The sequence below is a fragment of the Hyla sarda genome, chromosome 1, assembly GCF_029499605.1.
Source record: "Hyla sarda isolate aHylSar1 chromosome 1, aHylSar1.hap1, whole genome shotgun sequence".
In the NCBI taxonomy this organism is placed as follows: Eukaryota; Metazoa; Chordata; class Amphibia; order Anura; family Hylidae; genus Hyla; species Hyla sarda.
Window position 1 is genome coordinate 386,252,088 of NC_079189.1, and position 12,872 is coordinate 386,264,959.

General features: G+C 43.7%; 1 protein-coding gene across 4 annotated transcripts in view; it reads left to right on the forward strand.

Moving 5' to 3' along the window:
- Positions 1 to 29: 29 nt before the first annotated feature.
- LOC130276188 (spindle assembly abnormal protein 6 homolog) overlaps positions 30 to 12,872 on the forward strand; it is a 99,479-nt gene continuing 86,636 nt past the window's right edge. The window contains exons 1-2 of one of the 4 annotated variants that reach the window (XM_056525204.1): positions 31 to 525; positions 1,433 to 1,547. In XM_056525204.1, coding sequence (XP_056381179.1) covers positions 1,507 to 1,547 — 41 coding nt within the window. In that variant the 5' untranslated portion in view covers positions 31 to 525; positions 1,433 to 1,506. Of the gene's footprint in view, positions 526 to 1,432; positions 1,548 to 12,872 lie in introns of all 4 variants that reach the window. The other 3 variants (XM_056525214.1, XM_056525222.1, XM_056525197.1) reach the window with 3 other exon arrangements.

Sequence of the window (12,872 nt, forward strand, 5' to 3'; positions counted from 1 at the left end):
GTGGGACATAAATGTGAGAGGGGCTGCAGAAGTGAAAGGGACATGTGGCATCTATTACAGCTTGTAGCTGGTATTAGGGACATGAATGGCTTATCAGGCATGGGCTGCCTGCGCTCAGCTCCAGCCTGTATTTGCACACCTGTCCTCAGGTGATGTGCTGTGCTCCATTGTGCCCCTCACTCCCCGGAGCTGTGGCCGAAGGTGGAGCTGGGAAGAGAGACGAGGAAAGGCGAGAGAGCTGCGGGCGGCGGGAAGGTGGCGCGAATCTTCACGGGAGCCGCGGCTGTGAGGGAAGGGGAGGTGAAGGGGGAGGGGAGCCGAGCGACCAAGGTAAGGCGCCTCATTCCGCAAAAAGAGCATGGTGTACGGCCTGAGTGCAGCTAACAGGTGCTGCTCCACGTGACACCGCAGCTCCCGGGACAGAGCAGGACATGTCCGAGTAGGAGAGCACGAAGTCACCATGGTGGAGGAGCTGTTCTGTAAAGTGGTCTCCATTCTCATCAAGTGCCGGGACTGTGAGGAGAGGTAAGAGCCGCCCGTACACACAGCAGTGGGCACAGCCCCATACTCTTCCTTACATCTCGGTGGGTGAGGGTGTCAGTGTGGTAGTCATGGAGGGCTCTGTACATAGCAGTGATCACATTACTTGGTGACTCGTCGTAATAGTTGATCATATACTTCACTTATGTGAGCTGGATTGTTGCTGACCTCTCAATACCATGTGGTCTGATAGCCCTAGTGGCAAGAAGTCATCATCCAGAGTTGGCAAAGACTGGCACACCTTCCCAGGAGTAAGGGGCACCCCTGGGAAGAGGACAGCCATTCTGATCTCATCTGGTATTGCCCTGCCCTATTCTAATGGTGCTGGTGGTTTGTCAGTACTATAGAGAGTATAGCAACAGGACTCCCCAGCTGGCCTTACAGTAAGGGTATGTTCACACTGAGGAATTGGAGAGGAATTTCCACATGTAATTCTGCTCGCTTATTCCTCTCCAATTCATACAGCAGTGCCATACCCCATAGTATGTAGTTAACTTTCCTCTCCTCAGTTCACACTGAGGAAATCCCGCTAGCGGAATTCTGTCACAGAATCCCGTTCCGCATGAAGAATGAACATGTTCGTTCTTCATGTGGAATTCGGCTCGTAACTCCATTGAAGTAAATGTAAAAAATGTTGGCAGTCTGCCCAGCTTCCGTGCGGAATTTGCGCATTTTATTGTGTGTCCTATCCCCTTTCATTTCCGCCCAGAATTCAGCGCGGAAAAAAGACCGTCATTTTGAGCGGATTTAATCAGCGAGAATTCCGCTAACATCTTAACCAGTGTGAACATACCCTAAGTGTTCCAGGATTTAAAAATCTTTTATATGTTTCAATTAATAATGATAAAAAAAAAAATACCTACACTGCTCCCCCACTGTCACCCACTTGTAGCTGCTTCCGAGGCAACATATTGGGGACACTGCTGTGACCAGTGATTGGCTGAGCGGGCAGGCCCTACTCAGAAGATGCTACAAGCATGGGGACAAAGGGGACCAGACCAGGGTAGGTAAGTATTATTTTTAGCAGCACCATTATTAAAAATAAATGTGGAATACACCTTATTCCCTTAAAGGGTAGCTCCCACCATCATGTTTTTTTTTTTTACCTGTCCCTGCCTATTGCCCTTCTATCCCTAACACCCTCCCTGCCTTTATTTTAATTTTTTTAACTATTTTAAAAATGTAATTTAGTCTGCCTGGTAGTGTGCTCACTACCAGGCAGACTTCCCCAGCAGGCACCACGTCACTGATGCCTGCTGGGGTGCCTCCAGCTGTTTCACCACTACATCTCCCAGCATGCCCTTACATCTATTGGCTGTCAGGGCATGCTGGGAGTTGTAGTGGTAAAACAACTGGAGGCACCCAGGACAGGAGCTTCATGGGGGAAGGAGTGTGCCAGGAGCCGATGCGGGAGGGACGGGTGCGGGGGAGCCTCTTCCTGCCGCTCGGTGAGTACCATCCAACCACCCCCGGTACCTTGCAGCAGGGCCGTCAGCGAGTGCGGAGAGCCGATGCGCAGCCCTGGATGTTCCTGCGCAAAATTACAACTGATGCCCTGCCGGAATCAGTCAGAATGGTCAGGAGGGCGACCCCTAGTGGCCGAATTTCAAATTGCTTTTAAAATGTTTTAAAAGCATTTTTTTAAATAAAAGTATATTAGAGATATGTTGTAGTACTTAAGTACTACAACATATAAAAAAAAAATTTCACGACGGTGCCCATTTTGGCCTTAAGGACCAGAGCGTTTTTTGCACATCTGACCACTTTAAGCATTAATATCTCTGGGATGCTTTTACTTTTCATTCTGATTCCGAGATTGTTTTTTCGTGACATATTCTACTTTATGTTATTGGTAATTTTTTGTCCATACTTGCATCATTTCTTGGTGAAAAATTCCAAAATTGGATGAAAAAATTGAAAATTTAGCATTTTTCTCACTTTGAAGCTATCTGCTTTTAAGGAAAATGAATGTTCCAAACAAATTACATATTGATATGTTTTTTTACTTTTGGAAGACACCAGAGGGCTTCAAAGTTCAGCAGCAATTTTCCAATTTTTCACACAATTTTCAAAATCTGAATTTTTCAGGGACCAGTTCAGGTTTCAAGTGGATTTGAAGGGCCTTCATATTAGAAATACCAATTTCAAAATCTCACCCAATTTTTACACTGGCATGTTCTTGTAGACCCAGTTTTTGAATTTTTACAAGGATTAAAAGGAGAAAAATCATCTCAAAATTTGTAACCCAATTTCTCTATAGAGTAAGGAAATATCTCATGTGTATGTAAAGTGTTCGGCGGGCGCAGTAGAGGGCTCAGAAGGGAAGGAGCGACACTGGGATTTTGGAGAGTGAGTTTTTCTGAAATGTTTTTTGGGGGGCATGTCACATTTAAGAAGCCTCTATGGTGCCAGAACAACAATATAAAAAAAAAAAACACATGGCATACTATTTTGGAAACAATGCCCCTCAAGGCACGTAACAAGGGGTACAGTGAGCCTTAACACCCCACAGGTGTTTGAAACTTTTCCTTAAAATCGAATGTGTAAATGAAATCTATTTTTTTTTCTCACTAAAATGCTGGTTTTCCCCAAATTTTACTTTTTTACTGGGGTAATAAGAGAAAATGCCCCTCAAAATTTGTTACCCCATCTCTTCTGAGTATGGAAATACCCCATGCGTGGATGTCAGGTGCTCTGCGGGCGCACTACAATGCTCAGAAGAGGAGTCACATTTGCAAATTTTGCTGAAATGGGGGGGGGGGGGGGGCATGCATATCGCATTTAGGAAGCCCCTATGGTGCCAGAGCAGCAGAAAAAAAAAAACACATTGCATACTATTTTGGAAACTACACCCCTCAAGGAACGTAACAAGGGGTACAGTGAGTCTTAACACCCCACAGGTGTTTCATAAATGTTCATTAACCCCTTAAGGACTCAGCCCATTTTGGCCTTAAGGACTCAGACAATTTAATTTTTACGTTTTCATTTTTTCCTCCTCGCCTTCTAAAAATCATAACTCTTTTATATTTTCATCCACAGACTAGTATGAGGGCTTGTTTTTTGCGCGACCAGTTGTCCTTTGTAATGACATCACTCATTATATCATAAAATGTATGGCGCAACCAAAAAACACTATTTTTGTGGGGAAATTAAAACGAAAAACGCAATTTTGCTAATTTTGGAAGGTTTTGTTTTCACGACGTACAATTTCTGGTAAAAATGACATGTGTTCTTTATTCTGAGGGTCAATACGATTAAAATGATACCCATTATTACATACTTTTATATTATTGTTGCGCTTAAAAAAAATCACAAACTTTTTAACCAAATTAGTACGTTTATAATCCCTTTATTTTGATGACCTATAACTTTTTTATTTTTCCGTATAAGCGGCGGTATGGGGGCTCATTTTTTGCGCCATGATCTGTACTTTTTTTTGATACCACATTTGTATATAAAAAACTTTTAATACATTTTTTATAATTTTTTTTTTTTAATAAAATGTATTAAAAAAGTAGGAATTTTGGACTTTTTAAATTTTTTTTCGTTCACGCCGTTCACCGTACGGGATCATTAACATTTTATTTTAATAGTTCGGACATTTACGCACGCGGCGATACCAAATATGTCTATAAAAAATGTTTTTTACGCTTTTTGGGGGTAAAATAGGAAAAAACGGACGTTTTACTTTTTTATTGGGGGAGGGGATTTTTCACTTTTTTTTTTACTTTTACTTTTACATTTTTTTACATTTTTTTTTACACTTGAATAGTCCCCATAGGGGACTATTCATAGCAATACCATGATTGCTAATACTGATCTGTTCTATGTATAGGACATAGAACAGATCAGTATTATCGGTCATCTCCTGCTCTGGTCTGCTCGATCTCAGACCAGAGCAGGAGACGCCGGGAGCCGGACGGAGGAAGGAGAGGGGACCTCCGTGCGGCGTTATGAATGATCGGATCCCCGCAGCAGCGCTGCGGGCGATCCGATCGTTCATTTTAATCGCGAACTGCCGCAGATGCCGGGATCTGTATTGATCCCGGCACCTGAGGGGTTAATGGCGGACGCCCGCGAGATCGCGGGCGTCGGCCATTGCCGGCGGGTCCCTGGCTGCGATCAGCAGCCGGGATCAGCCGCGCATGACACGGGCATCGCTCCGATGCCCGCGGTTATGCTTAGGACGTAAATGTACGTCCTGGTGCGTTAAGTACCACCTCACCAGGACGTACATTTACGTCCTGCGTCCTTAAGGGGTTAAAGTGGGATGTTAAAAGGAAAAATTTTATTTTGTACACTCAAATGCTGGGGTTACCCCAAATTTTTCATTTTCACAAGTGGTATTAGGAGAAAATGTCACTGTAAATTTGTAAATACATTTCTTTGGAGTATGGACATACCTCATATCTGGGCATAAACAGCTCTGCGGGTGCACACTGGTCTCGGAAGAGCAGGAGCGCAGTAAGGGGGCCTTGAGCTTCTACATAGCTGCCTATGGAGCCAGAACAGCGGGACCCCCCCCCCCCCCAAGGAGCGTTACATGGGGTGAATTACTAACAAGTGGGACATAAAATCATAAAAGAGTTATGTTCCCAGAATGATGACCCAGAGCATAGCCAAATCTGAAAAATATGCCCACCCCAAACCCTATGCTCTGAATCATCATTCTGGGAATGTGATGTGTGTGGCCGTCCCTAACCTGTTGCCTCAAATGTGCACCCCGCTCAGGTTTTTTTATAGAATTTTTTTGGGCAATTTAGTGGTTTTATGGGGTTAAAACTTGGAATGTACTCTAGACTTGGTACATTGGAGTCAAATTATGGAAAATTTAAATCAAGAGGGAAAATTTAGTACTGCATGGAAGTGTGATACTGCCTGAAGCAGTTAATGCACAGGCCCGGATGATCGGGGCAAGTGTCACATTGAGTTGTGGTGTCTTCTGTATCCCCCTCTTGTGACACACTCTGCATCTTTTCTGGGTTCGTCCCTTCTTTCCACCTGGAAAGTGCTGGTCTGGGACGATCCTGGCACCTATAACTGAAGTTCCTTGGGAAGTCCGGCCTGCTCTTTCCAGGTCGCCAAAGATATGGGCATTTAGGACTTCTTCTTGGAACTGAAGGAATGTCCCTTTGTTGCCAGCGTTCTGGTACAGTACAAAAGAGTTGTACTTTGCAACCTGTACCAAGTTACCAAGTAGACCGCAACTTTTTTTTTTACCATATCCGTGTTTTCCACATGGCCATGTATGGCTTGAGGACTTGATCAGAAAGATCAACTCCCATATACCGACTGTAGTCCAGAATACAATCAGGCTTGAGTACCGGTGTTGTGATACCTCGCACAGGGACAGGTGAGCTGCCGTTACCATGAATAGTGGTCAGCATACGGACATCCCTCTGATCCTTATACCTGACCAGCAACAGGTTTTCATGGGTAAGGGCACGGGACTCACCCTTTGGGATAGGTTTCTGCAGAAAATTTAGAGGGAGGCCTCTCTGGTTCTTCCGCACAGTCCCACAAGCGGACGTGGATCTGGCGGCAAGGGATTTGAACAGAGGTACACGTGGTAACCCTTATCCAGCAATGGGTGCACAAGGTCCCAAACGAGTTTCCCGCTAACACCCAGAGTGGGGGAACATTCTGGGGGTTCAATACGGGAATCTCGTCCCTCATATACTCTAAACTTGTAAGTGTACCTGGGGGTACTCTCACAAAGTTTATAGAGCTTCACGTCATACTGCGCCCGCTTCGAGGGAATGTACTGGCGGAAGAGGAGTCTCCCCTTAAAACTGATAAAAGACTTATCTACCGAGAGCTTCCTGAGGGGTATGTAGGCCTCCCAAAATTTGGGTGGTCATAGGCGGGATCACCTTCGGGGGGACATGCTGCATTATCCACATAATGCAGGCATTTCCGAATGGCCTCAAACCGCCTCTGTGTCATGACCATACTGTAAAGCTGGGTCTGGTAGAGGACGCCCCCGCTCCAGTACTGTCTGACAATAGGCTTTTTGACCAGGCCCATGTAGACTTTTTCATACGGTCAGTCCATTCCAGCAGGGAGACTTCATTGATGCGGGGTGCCCTTAGAGGCCGGAAGAAGCACACACCTACTATGCGAAAACTGCTTTTTGCCTCTGAGCACCCCCGCATCAATGAAGTCTCCGTGCCGGAATGGACTGACCGTATGAAAAAGTCTACAGGGGCGGTGAGTGCAAGATTATTTTCTTAGCCTTACGTGCAAAACACATTATAAGAAAAGAAGCTTGCACCGACCCTGTAGACTTTTTCATACAGTCAGTCCATTCCGGCAGGGAGACATCATTGATGTGGGGTGCTCAGAGGCAAACACCTGTTTTCGCACAGTAGGTGTGCTTCTTCCGGCCTCTTTTTTTCTTTTCTTTTCTTTATTTTTTATTTTTTTGTTGTTGTTATACTGTATTTGGCATGTAAGGCTATGTTCACATATTTCTGACTGGAATTCCGCTAAAATATGCAGCTTGGATTTCAATGCTGCAGCAGAATCCAATTGGTTTGCACATGGCGGAATTTCTTCAACAGAAACATGTGCTGTGGAAATCCTGATTTTGGCATCTACAGAAAGAGTGAACATACCGTATTTATCGGCGTATAACACGCACTTTTAAAACTTAAATTTAAGGCAAAAAGCCTGCCTGTGTGTTATACGCTGATAAATCTTCTGGTCACTGATTTAAAGCAGCGGCTGCTTGTTAAGTATTAGCAGCATGGCTGCGGCCACTTTAAATCAGTGACCAGCGGTGTCTCCTCCCCGCTCTGGAAAACTGTCACTTGTTTTCTCCCGCACTATCCACAGGTACTGGTGTGGTGGATAGTGCGGGAGACGCTGATTAAAATGAGCCCTACCTTGTCTGGATCTGCCCTACCTTTTAATCAGCGTCTCCCCAACTTTTTTTTTTTTTCCCTTACCTGGCTGCGCTTCGGCAGGTCAGGTCAGGCGGGGGGTCTTGTGGGCAGGGGGAAATGATGAGGGGGGGGGGGGGCATGATGAGACAGGTTGGGGGGGGATGATGAGGGGGGAATGATGGGGGACATAAGACAGGGTGGGGGATGATGAGACGGAGAAATGATGTTTGGGGGAGGCACTAAATGCTTAATGTCTGTATGGCTACTGGTGGTCTATGACGGGGAAATGATGAGACATGGGGGGATGATGTGACATGGGGGGGGGTGGTGATGAGAGGGGTAAATGTGGCACAGGGACTGATAAAAGGGAAGGAAGGATGTGGCACTGGAGGGGACGGGACCAAACTGAGGTGCAGAAGAAAACGAAGTTGGGGGGATGATGTGGCATTTATTCCGTCATTTATTTTACTTTTACTTAAATTTCCCTGTTAAAATGGGGGTGCGTGTTATACGCCGATAAATACAGTATTTTTTCCTGCGGATTCCGCTCGCAAATGCATTGTTGTCTATGGAGAGTGTTCCTAGCGCCGTCAGAACATTGAAATTGGCAGATTATCTGTCTGCAAATTTTCCACCATGTGAACATACCCTAATAATCCCCTAAGGGGACTAAAAATGGTAAATAAAATATAGAAGAAAAAAAAAGAAAAAAATGTCATTGATGCTTAGCCCCTTCCCTAATAAAATTTTGAATCTCTCCCCATTTTTCCATTAAAACTAAAATAAACATGTGGAATTGCTGCGTGCATAAATGTCCAAACTATTAAAATATAATGTGAATGAAACTGCACAGTCAATAGTGTAAAATACTACCAAAATTCAGAACTTCAGATTTTTGGTCACTTTATATATGAAAAAAAGTTATCAAAAAGTCTCATCAAAACAAAAATACTGATAAAAACTACAGATCCCCTTCAAACAAAACGTGCCCTCAGCCCCTGTATACAGAAAATGAAGTGTTATAGGAGTCAGAAGAGGAAAATTTCAAGCATACAAATTTTTGTACAAAAAAATTAGAATTTTTCAAAGTAGTAAAAGAAAACAAACCTATATAAATTGGGTCTCATTTTAATCATAACAACCTACAGAATAAAGATAATGGCCCTGATTTACTAAGTGTCAGGTTATTTTCAGTGTGTTATCCCAGAATATTTTTTTCTCTCACGTATTTATCAATGTTTCGCACATGTCAGGAAAATTCTGTCACACGATATTAAATTCTATCGCACGGGGTAAAAAAAGTGTTGCACAGGAAAAATAAAGTGTAAAGCAAATAAATAAATCAAAGTAACTCTGCACCAGGACGTAGCTTTTCATTCATGGTCGTTAATGGGTTAACAAAGTAAAAAATATATAAAATCCAAGATTTAGAAAAAAAGAGAAATTCCCAAAAAACTAATTAAAAAAAATGAAAAATGTAATATAAAAAGCTATTAAGGGGACAAAGTAACAGGATTTTCAAAAAACCCACACTTTTTAACAGATTCCCCACACCTCAAGGCATTTGGGTTTTTAAGTTCAGTAATTCACTATTTTTCTGGTGGGTTTTTAAATACAACTGTCGAGTTTTCAGGAAAATATTGGGAACACACCCCTAACTGTGCAAACCACGCCCCTTTTAGTTGGTTAAAAAAATACTCAGAGTAATTGGAAAAACTTTGGGTCTTTACTAGTTAACCCCTTAAGGAGCCGGCCATTGTTTAAACATCTGATCACTGTCACTTTAAACATTAATAACTCTGGGATGCTTTTACCTTTCATTCTGATTCCCAGATTGTTTTTTCGTGACACATTCTACTTTATGTTAGTGGTAAATTTTCGCCGATACTTGAATCATTTCTTGGTGAAAAATTCCAAAATTAGATGAAAAAATTGAAAATTTAGCATTTTTCTAACTTTGAAGCTCTCTGCTTGTAAGCAAAACAGACATTCCAAATAAATTTATATTTTGATTCACAAATACAATATGTCTACTTAATATTTTCATCATAAAGTTGACATGTTTTTACTTTTGGAAGACATCAGAGGACTTCAAAGTTCAGCAGCAATTTTCAAATTTTTCACAAAATTTTCAAAATCTGAATTTTTCAGGGACTAGTTCAGTTTTGAAGTGGATTTGAAGGGCTTTCTTATAAAAAAAATAAAAAATAAAAATACCCCATAAATGACCCCATTATAAAAACTGCACCCCTCAAAGTATTCAAAATGACATTCAGAAGGTGTGTTAACCCTTTAGGTGTTTCACAGGAATAGCAGCAAATTGAAGGAGAAAATTCAAAATCTTCATTTTTTTTTTTTTTTTTTACACTCGCATGTTTTTGTAGACCCAGTTTTTTTATTTTTACAAGGGGTAATAGAAGAGAGAGCCCACCAAAATTTGTAACCCAATTTCTCTCTCGTAAGGAAATACCTCATATGTGGATGTCAAGTGTTCGGCGGGCGCAGTAGAGGGCTCAGAAGGTAAGGAGCGACAGTGGGATTTTGGAGAGTGAATTTTGGTGAAATGGTTTTGGGGGGGGGCTATCACATTTAGGAAGCCCCTATGGTGCCAGAACAGCAGAAAACCCCCACATGGCATATCATTTTGGAAACTACACCCCTCAAGGCACGTAAGAAGGGGTCCAGTAAGCCTTGACACCCCACAGGTGTTTGACGACTTTTTGTTAAAGTCGGATGTGTAAATGAAAATTTTTTTCACTAAAGTGCAGTTTTTTCCCCAAATTTATCATTTTTACAAAGGGTAATGGGAGAAAATGCCCGCCAAAATTTGTAACCCCATCTCTTCTGAGTATATAAATACCCCATGTTAGGACGTAAAATGCTTTGCGGGCGAACTACAATTCTCAGAAAAGGAGTCACATTTAGCTTTTGGAAAGCAAATTTTGCTGAAATGGTTTTTGGGGGGCATGTCGCATTTAGGAAGCCCCTGTGGTGCCATAACAGCGCAAAAAAAAAAAAAACCATGGCATACTATTTTGGAAACTACACCCCTCAAGGATTGTAACAAGGGGTACAGTGAGCCTTAACACCCCACAGGTGTAAGTTTTTCACTAAAATGCTTTTTTTTTTTTCTCTCCAAATTTTACATTTTTACAAGGGGTAATGGGGGAAAATTACCCCCAAAATTTGTAACCCCATTTCTTCTGAGTATGGAAATACCCCATATGTGGACGTCAAGTGCTCTGCTGGTGCACTACAATGCTCAGAAGAAGAGGAGCGCCATTGAGCCTTTTGAAAGAGAATTTGTTTGGAATGGAAGTCGGGGGCCATGTGCACTACACCCCTCACAGAATTTAAGAAGGGGTGCAGTGAGTATTTACACTTCACTGGTGTTTGACAGGTCTTTGGAACAGTGGGCTGTGCAAATGAAAAATTAAATTTTTCATTTTCTCGGATCACTGTTTCTATGCCAGTGATTCCCAAACAGGGTGCCTCCAGCTGTTGCTAAACTCCCAGCATGGACAGTCAGTGGCTGTTGTAAGTCAGTTGTTGTTTTGCAACAGCGGGAGGCTCCGTTTTGGAAACACTGCCGTTCGATAGGTTTTTCATTTTTATTGGGGGGGGGGGGGGGGGGACAGTGTAAGGGAGTGTATATGTTATGTTTTACCCTTTTTAGTGTTAGTGTAGTGTAGTGTTTCTAGGGTACATTCACACTGGCGGGCGGCGAAAAATTTGCCGCAGCCCAAACTTGAAGCCGAAAACTTGCTGTAAACCTGCCTGTGTAAATGTACCCTGTACATTCACATGGGGGGCATCCCTCCAGCTGTTTCAAAATTACAGCTCCCAGCATTACTGACAGACCATGCATGCTGGGAGTTGTACTTTTGCAACAGCTGGAGGCACACTGGTTGGAAAACCTTCAGTTATCTAACTCAGTATTTTCCAACCAGTGTGCCTCCAGCTGCTGCAAAATTTCAAGTCCCAGCATGTACTGATCGCCGAAGGGCATGCTGGGAGATGTAGTTATGCAACAGCTGGAGGTACTCAACTACAACTCCCAGCATGCCGAGACAGCTGTTTGCTGTTTGGGCATGCTGGGATTTGCAGTTTTGCAACATCTGAAGGGCTACAGTCTGAGACCACTATACAGTGGTCTCTATATTGTAGCCCTCCAGATGTTGCAAAACTACAACTCCCAGCATGCCCAGACAGCTGTTTGCTGTGTGGGCATGCTAGGAGTTGTAGTTTTGCAAGATCTAGAGGTCCACAGTTGGATCACCGCACAGTGATCTTAAAACTGTAGCCCTCCAGCTGTTGCAAAACTTCAAATCCCAACATGCCCACACAGCAAATAGCTGTCTGGGCATGCTGGGAGCTGTAGTTTTGCAACATCTGGAGGGCTACAGTATAGAGACCACTGTTTAATGGTCTCAGACTGTAGCCCTCCGGATGTTGCTAGGCAACTCACTGGCTTCCGTAGGATCCAGGGAGCCCCATCGCCATCCTTTTCTTCCGCCGATCCCCGTCCCGATCGCAGCCGTCGACGATGGGTAAGTGGATCTTCGGCGCCCGGTCCCTGTTGGTTTCGCCCGTCCTGTCCCGCCTATTGTGGGTGGGCAGGACGGGGAAAACGAATGTTAACCCCCCCCCCCCCCCCGTCCCAGTTCTGCTATTGGTCGTTGCTTCTGACAACCAATAGCAGGGATAGGAGGTGTGGCACCCCTGCCACCTCACTTCTATCCCTTCAAGGGGATCGTGGGTGTCATGGACAACCGCGATCCCCATTATATTTCGGGTCACCGGGTCACCATAGACCTGTATGACCCGGAATCGGCGCAAATCGCAGCTGTGAATTCAGTTGCGATTTACGTCGATCGCTGACGTTGGGGGGTGGGTCTGATGATCCCATGGGCATCTGCTCGAGGTGCCTGCTGATCGATAATAGGCAGTCACCCCGGTCCGATCCCCGCCCGGCCTGGTACAGGTACGCCCTGGGACCTTAAGTACCAGGGACCGAAGGCGTACATGTAAAGTTAAGTGTGTCACAAAGGACGTGTGACACAAATTGTAAAGCAGACCGATAAAGCGTCTGCATCATGTTAGTAAATCAGGGCTAATGTGTATTTTTTGCCGGAAAGTGCAATGCTTACAAACAGAAGCCCCCAATTTTGCAATATGGCTTTTTTGTATTTAACTTTATTTGTGTTTCACTGTAGGTTTTGTGGTAACATTATGTCATTACAAAGTACAATTGTTCATGCTAAAAAACAAGTCTTCATATGGGTCTGTAGGTGTAAAATTGAAAATGTTATAGCTGTTGGACCTGATGTCCTTAAGAGGTTAAAGGGCAACTGTCATCAGTGTTTTACCCCCCAGACTACCCACATGAGCTTACTGTTATTAACACATGTAATGCAGCCATCCCTTTTAGCTGCATTTCGGGCT